Source organism: Silurus meridionalis, chromosome 8 (genome assembly GCF_014805685.1).
Source record: "Silurus meridionalis isolate SWU-2019-XX chromosome 8, ASM1480568v1, whole genome shotgun sequence".
Lineage (NCBI taxonomy): Eukaryota > Metazoa > Chordata > Actinopteri > Siluriformes > Siluridae > Silurus > Silurus meridionalis.
Window position 1 is genome coordinate 26441879 of NC_060891.1, and position 8378 is coordinate 26450256.

The 8378-nt window shown below is 36.7% G+C and overlaps 1 protein-coding gene across 3 annotated transcripts in view; it reads left to right on the top strand.

Annotated features, from left to right (window-relative positions):
* Positions 1-8071, top strand: part of stac (SH3 and cysteine rich domain) — a 68417-nt gene extending 60346 nt beyond the window's left edge. For all 3 annotated transcript variants that reach the window (XM_046855944.1, XM_046855946.1, XM_046855945.1), the window contains 4 exons: positions 1373-1473; positions 1655-1706; positions 1811-1948; positions 4053-8071. In XM_046855944.1, coding sequence (XP_046711900.1) covers positions 1373-1473; positions 1655-1706; positions 1811-1948; positions 4053-4151 — 390 coding nt within the window. In that variant the 3' untranslated portion in view covers positions 4152-8071. The remainder of the gene's footprint in view (positions 1-1372; positions 1474-1654; positions 1707-1810; positions 1949-4052) is intronic.
* The last annotated feature ends 307 nt before the right edge of the window (positions 8072-8378 follow it).

Below are 8378 nucleotides of genomic sequence, written 5' to 3' on the forward strand. Positions count from 1 at the left end.
TAAAGGTGTGTGTGAGGTGTGTGAAGTGTGTATAAGTTGTGTGTTTAAGAGGTGTGTAAAGTGTGTATAAGGTGTGTGTAAAGTGTGTATAAGGTGTGTGTGAGGTGTGTAAGAGGTGTGTGAAGTGTGTATGAGGTGTCTGTGTGTGTGGTGTGTGTGACGTGTGTATAAGGTGTTTGAGAGGTGTGTGAAGTGTGTATAAGGTGTGTTTAAGGTGTGGGTGAGGTGTGAGAAGTGTGTATAAGGTGTGTGTGAGATGTGAGAGGTGTAAAGTGTGTGAAAGGTGTGTATAAGTTGTGTGAGAGGTGTGTAAAAGTGTGTATAAGGCATGTGTGGTGTGTAAAAGGTGTGTATAAGGTGTGTGTGAGGTGTGTAAGAGGTGTGTGAAGTGTGTATAAAGTGTGTGTGAGGTGTGTGAAAGGTGTGCAAAGTGTGTATAAGGTATGTGAGAGGTGTGTGAGGTGTGTAAAAGTGTGTATAAGGTATGTGAGAGGTGTGTAAAAGGTGTGTGTGTGTGTGTGAGGTGTGTAAAAGTGTGTATAAGGTGTGTAAAAGGTGTGTGAGGTGTGTGAAAGGTGTGCCTAATGTGTATACGGTGTGTGTGAGAGGTGTGTGAGGTGTGTGTGAGGTAAATAGGGTGTGAGTAAGGTGTGTAAAAGGTGTGTGAGATGTGTGTAAAAAGGTGCGTTCGATGTATGTGAGGTGTGTAAAAGGTGTGTGTGATGTGTGTGAGGTGTGTAAAAGGTGTGTTTGATGTGTGTGAGGTGTGTAAAAGGTGTGTGTGATGTGTGTGATGTGTAAAAGGTGTGATGTGTGTGTAAAAGGTGTGTAAGAGGTGTGTGAGGTGTGTAAAAGTGCGTTCGATGTATGTGAGGTGTGTAAAAGGTGTGTGTGAGGTAAATAGGGTGTGAGTGAGGTGTGTAAAATGTGTGTGTGTGTGTAAAAATTATATAAAAATTATGTGTGATGTGTAAAAGGTGTGTAAAAGGTGTGTGATGTGTGTAAAAATTATATAAAAATTATGTGTGATGTGTGTAAAAATTATATAAAAATTATGTGTGATGTGTGTGATGTGTGTAAAAATTATATTTGATGTGTGTGAGGTGTGTAAAAATTATATAAAAATTATATTTGATGTGTGTAAAAATTATGTAAAAATTATGTGTGATGTGTGTGTGTGTAAAAATTATATAAAAATTATATTTGATGTGTGTGAGGTGTGTAAAAGGTTTGTGAGGCTTGTGAAGTATGTGTAAGGTGTGTGAGGTAGGTGGGGTTTGTGAGGTGTGTGTTCCATTACCAGGTCATATAGGTTTGTGTGTGTGTTACAGTGGCAGATTGTATGTATTGTGTGTGTGTGTGTGTTTTACAGACTGATGAAGATGAAGACCTGCAGAAGGACCTCTTGCCGCTGAACACATACGTGGCTTTGTACAGATTCATTCCACAAGAAAGTCAGGACCTAGAGATGAGGTAAACAACACACACGCACACACACACACACACACACACACACACACACACACACACAGACACACACACACGTATCACTGTAGTTTCAGGGACCGAGTCATCTTAGTGTGACTCTGTGTGTATTTCTAACAGGATGTAGGTTTTCTTCTCAGGATTTTGCTCCTTTGCTTATCTTTTCCAGACCTGGAGATCGGATCATCCTTGCAGACAACTCAAATGAAGATTGGTGGAAGGTGAATGCTAAAGTGTTTTTCCACGACACATGGTTTGGAATGAGATCTATTATATCTCCATCATTTGACACAGATGTTTGTGTTTTTGTTTGACATGGATTTAGGGCATGATCGAGGACAGGATAGGTTTTTTCCCAGCATCCTATGCTCACTTGGTGAGGGAAGGCGATCGGGTGTTCAGGTGTAACCGTACGTTTATCGGCTGTAAGGAGCAGGGACAGATCACCATAAAGGAGGGACAGGTGAGTCCTCTGTCCAATAATACATACTTTATGGACAAAACTTCTTTTTGAACATCCCATTCCACACTGGGTCTCTATTTGCTCTTATAATAAGCTCTATTCTTCTGAGAAGATGTTCCACTAGATTTTGTGGAGATTTGTGGAGATTCATTCAGTATTTTTGTTTCATTATCTCATTATTTTGATTTATCTCATTAATTTAGGATATTATCTCATTTTGACATAAAATACACCACAATCTATCAATAAAACAAACAAATAGTTTATTCAATATAATTTACAAACTTATCCCATATGTTTTTTTCCAGATCATCAGCAAGTCAGACGTTACTTACCCTAGTGCAATTTACATGTCTAACGATCGGTCATTTACCTGAATTATTGACAGTATAGAAAGTAAAATAATGAGGTAGTATCTTAAAATGCTAAATCAAAAGTGGTAGATAATATATACAAATAACGTGATAAAAGTATCATGATACATCAATAAATTACTAGGTCAAAATGATGAGATAATATAAAAAAACAAAAAAATTATGAGATAATATAAAAAAACTAAAAATTAATGAGATAATACTGTGAATTAATGAGATAGTAGTACATTAAATTAAATTGTAATTAAAATAATAACTGAAATAATATGATGGTAATAAGAAATTAATAAAAAATAGGAATATAATAAGATAACTTGAAAAAATTGTTGTACAGTTAAAATGATGAGATAATAGGATTTTAGAATTATGATATAGTTACCAAATAAACAGGAGATGAAATAGCAAGATCATATTTTAAAATGAAAAAATTACTCATTCAAAATTACAATTCATAAGTCAAAATCATGAAATAATGAATAAGAAAGCCAGGATAATGAGATATCTTGAAATAATGACTAAGTCTCAAAAACATGAGATAATATCCTGAGATAATGAGTTAGTTAACTAGAATCATGATATAATACAGTTTAGTGAAATAATGAGCGAGTCAGGATCATAAGATAATATCCTAAGGATATGGGTCAGTAAGTCCGAATAATGACATAATATTGTGAAATAATCAGAATCATGAGATAATATCCTGTAATAAGGAGTTAATAAGCTGGAATCATAAAATAAAATCCTGAGATAATGAGTTAGTAAGCTAGAATCATGAGATAATGTCCTGAGGTAATGAGTTAGTAAACTAGAATCATGAGATAATATCCTGAGATAATGAGTAAGTAAGCCAGACTTATGAGATAATATCCTGAGATAATGAGTTAGTAAACTAGAATCATGAGATGATGTCCTGAGGTAATGAGTTAGTAAACTAGAATCATGAGATAATATCCTGAGATAATGAGTAAGTAAGCCAGACTTATGAGATAATATCCTGAGATAATGAGTTAGTAAACTAGAATCATGAAATAATGTCCTGAGGTAATGAGTTATTAAGCTAGAATCATGAGATAATATCATGAGATAATGAGTTAGTAAACTAGAATCATGAGATAATGTCCTGAGATAATGAGTTAGTAAGCTAGAATCATGAGAAAATATCCTGAGATAATGAGTAAGTAAGCTAGACTTATGAGATAATATCCTGAGATAATGAGTTAGTAAGCTAGAACCATGAGATAATACATTATATTGAAATAATGAGTAAGTCAAAATAATGACATAATATCCTGAAGTAATAAGTTAGTTAGCAAGAATCATGAGATGATATCTTGAAAAAATGAATAAGAATCATGAGATAATGTTCTGGGATAATGAGTAATACATTAATAAGATGGAATAATGAGATAATATCTTGGAATAATGAGTCAGAATCATAAGATAAAATCCTGAGATAATGAGATAGTAAGCTAGACTCATGAAATAATATTCTGAGATAATAAGTCAGTAAGATAGAATCATGAGATAATATGCTAAATTAGTAAGTCATTTAAATGTACACTCTTATCTGAGCAGTTGAGGTTTGAGGGCCTTGCGCAAGGGCCCAACAGTGGCAGTTTGGTGTTGCTAGGACCTGAACTCATGACCTTCCAATCACAAGTCCAATGTCCAGTAGTCCAAGCTGAATGATTCTTCTGAACAGAGGGGATGCTGTTTATTGTCCATTTCAGATTTGTGTAAGCGCTGAGGACGAGAGAAACGGCTTCATCCAAGTCGCCAGTGGAAAGAAACAAGGCTTCGTCCCCTGCGACGTTCTGGAGGACATCTGAAAAACAGCAAGTGAGAGACACCAATGGGAAAGACAGAAAGAGAAAGTGAGAGATGAGCAGGACAGGAAAGAAGACGCTCTTTCAGGAAACATGAAGCTGAGCCTTTCCAGTTGGGATCTTCAGGGTTTCTTCTTCATCTCTGGACAGGACGTGGATGAATGTAGAGACTTCACAGAATCACTTTCTTGGGATTAAGAGATTTAAAATGTAATAGTTCGAAGGAAACGATTACACAATGCACCAAGGCTAACCTAAAGAAAACGTGCTCAAAACTAAGTACACCCTGGAGTCGAAAAGATCAGACAACCAGATCATTAAATGCTGTTTGTGTAATACATTTATTTTGAACCATTTCTCTCTATTTTTTATTTTATGTGCTATTAAAATGAGCAAAAAACGCAAAAACACTCGTGACTGATCGATCTGCCTGACAGGACGCATCGGGCGTAACACAGATTTGTCAAGTGGGTTTTTCCAAAAAACGAGGACTTGACGGCGAACAAAGACAAAAAAAAACTTCATTCTCAACAACAAAAGACACAAAACATCGTTTTTTGACAGAAAACCCTCAAAAAATGTCTCCGGGGGATTTCGAAATGACGCTTGTAATGGAGGAGTTCTGTGCTTTGCACTGCCTTTACTCCGTTTGAATAGTAATTGTAGATCATGCTAATAATAATGATTATAATAATAATAATAAAAATAATAATAATAATAATAAATGACTTTCAGATTAGAAACCAAAATCAGCCCATTATTTATTATGCTTTATTTAAAAATTATATATTTTTTAAATGAGTGTTGCTCCAACTATTACTCATACAACTTTATATACAATATGTAATCGTTTTACAAATTTTCATAATTAATGCTTCTTCTAGGACATAAATCTGCAAAAAAAAAAAAAATGTACACAAGGAATATTTCAGCCAAAAGTGTGTGTGTGTGTGTGTGTGTGTGTGTGTGTGTGTGTGTGTGTGTGTGTGTATTTAAGCAACTATTTTATTATATGTTCTCAATGGACAATACTATAGAAATAAAACCTGGATATATTTTAGCCAATGTAGTTTGTAGCAGTCCAGATTTACTGTCCTCTAGAAAATAACTCAACTCACAGTCTTTGTCTTAATAACTGGCAACAAAAGTGAGTACACCCTCAGTGAACATGTCAAAACTGTGACCAAAGTGTCCGTGTTGTGTGTGAGCACATCGTTATCCAGCACTGCTTTAATCCTCCTGGGTATGGAATTCACCAGAGGTGCACAGGTTGTTGCTGGGATCCTCTTCCACTCCTCTATAATCATAGAGCTGCTGGATGTTCCACACATGATGCTTCTCCACCTCATCTTGAGGCCCACAGGTGCTTAATAGGGTTCATGGATGGAGACATTCTTGACCACTCCATCACCTGTAGCTTCCTCTTGGCGGTGTGTTTAGAGTCATTATTATTTTGGAAAACTGCTGTTTGGCCCAGTTTCTAAAGAAAGGGCTTCATGATCTGTATCAGAATTTCATAGTACATATTGGAATCCATGTTTCCCTCGATGAACCACAGTTTCCCAGTACCAGCAGCACGTATGCAGCCCCAGACCATGATGCTGCCACCACCATGCTTGACTGTAGGCAAGACACAATTTTCTTGGTACCCCTTTCTTGGTTGCCACACATGCTGGACACCACCTGAGAGTATCTTAGTCTCAATAGACCACAGGACATAGTTCCAGTAAATAATGCTCTTGGACAGCTCATCTTTAGCAGACTGTTTGAAGGCTTTCTTGTGAGCAGCTTCAGAAGAGGCTTCTTCTATACAAGCTGACTAATCTAAAATATGTCCAAGTTTCATTTCTATAGTATTGTCTCTTGGGAAGACATAATAAAATGGTTGCTGAAATGTGAGGGGTGCATTTACTTTCGTAAGATACTATATCATATATATAGATCAGGTTTGTTGTCCATTTTTATTACACATTTAAACAAATCAGACTTATTTTATATTATATGTTCTCCACACATCTCCACATAATGTTGTGGAACATCTTCCTAGAAGAGTAGAGGTCATTTAAATAGCAAAGGGCGACTAAATGTGGAATGTTCAAAAAGAAGCACATACCAATATTATAGTCAGGTGTCCACAAACATTTGGCTCTATAGTGTAAATATTGCAAGTATAGTATAATACAGTATTATCTGGCAACCTGCTTGATGAAATGTAGTGCAGTACGGAGTTGCATTGTGAGTTTACTCAGTGGCCAATCAAATTGTATTTCCGCCCATGATGCTGTTTAACTCCGCCCACAAATCAATATGTTTGTACAGGAAAACCTGGTTGAATTTTCTGGTTTACACCAAACATATAATACTATTAGTATGAGAGAGAAATCAGGGCGTGTGTGCAGAAAATAAGGATTGGGGAGTTGTGGAATTGATGATGTTTGATGATTCGCATGAAACCCAAAGGCCGTGAAATAAAATGAGGAGTAATAAAGCAAACTAACACCTGAACATTCGCTAGAAATTGAGCCATGACACGTGTATTTACCTGCATTTGTAGTCACCCAAGTGCTCGTGATGGGAGTTGAGCTGTATTGGCCACAACCATGACATTAATGCTAGCTAAATCCCACGCATGTAATCATGCTAACATCCAAACTGCACTGGGAGACACAGAGCATAAAAACCTCATGAGAACTCATTGCCCTGTGTGTAGTGGAAGCCGTCTGAGGCGAATTTCACACGTTTATAGTGTTAGTGCAAGTTTCCGGGTGTGAAATGGCTAAATGGGAAACACTACAGTGTCATGCTACAGTGCTAACACAGGGAGACCCGGAGCTTGACGCTCACTCTGGTGATTACAGTGATGTAGCATGAAGACTAACACGATTCTTAATATGGAAAATGTAATCATACGCTTTCAGAAGGCAAACTAACACATCTAATCCAGCTAATATTTGTGGAGATTACAGTGAATGGAACGATACAGTGGAAGGCCATCGGGGTCAGCAAGGCATCTTCTGCTTGCTTAAACTCTAACGGAATCACTGACTTACATTTTAATGTATACATGAATACGTAAATTATTCTTCATTCCATAGCGTTTCTCTAAGTGTAAGTTTGGGTTAGTTTCTATCCAACCAGATTTGAGTCATAACATTGATCGGACGGTCAGAGAGCGCACTAGTCAGAGCTCACAACCTAGTTCTGTAGCAAACTGCACAAGCTCAAATATATTCCTATGGATGTAATAGCTGTTGGTTCATTCCACAACGAATGAAGGAGGAGAATAAACCGATTCGGTCGCATATACGAAACAGGTTTTTTATTAACCATTTATACTTTACAGTAGAATTTGCACAAAAAGACACAATTTGCCTTCATTTCAAATCCCCAGGAAAAGCAGGTGCTTCTGTTAGAGATGATGTATGTTGGCAGTGCAGTTGTGGCTCCAGTGAAAGAAGACGTGTTAAATCACGTTCAGTGGGTTTCTTGCTTTAGTAATGACATTCATTCTCTTATGAGATTCCTGTCTGTGATGCTGCGCTCCGTTATACTGGGTTTCTCTATAATACTGGTGGTTTCTACAGCCGTGGTTTTATAATGATGGAATTAAGAGTTGGATCGATTCAGGCAGGACACCACTGAAGGTCTGGGCATGAAATGTACTGTCCAACACTGCAATAATATGAATTTAAAATTTTTATGTTGTTCTGCACCATCAAGACACCTTCAGTGTGAGCATACTTTTAACTCTCTTTCTCTTTTTCTGAATATGTGTGTGTGTGTGTGTGTGTGTGTGTGAGATTCTTTCGGCTGAATTATTCCAGTGTACACCACTACTCCGCTGTTTTCTGATCATAAAGACGTAATCGACCTTTTCCTGTACATATTTGATGCTTAAAATTAAAGTTTATTTATTGATCTCAGAGTGTCTCGTCTCCATCACTGTCAGCTCAATACCATAAACTCATTATCATTTAATCAATCGATCAATCAAAGTTTTAAACCCATTAAAAGACACTTGGTTTTAGAATGGCCTTGTTATGTGAATCGTATGTTAGAAATATGTATAGATTTTTTAGGAAGTCCAAAACACACACACACACACACACACACACACACACACACATTACCTCTTGAGTGTTAACATTAGATTACAGCATGTGTTCAGATACCGCTTCAAATGTTATAGATGTAAATTTATACGGCTATTTGTGTGTGTCTGTGTGAGTG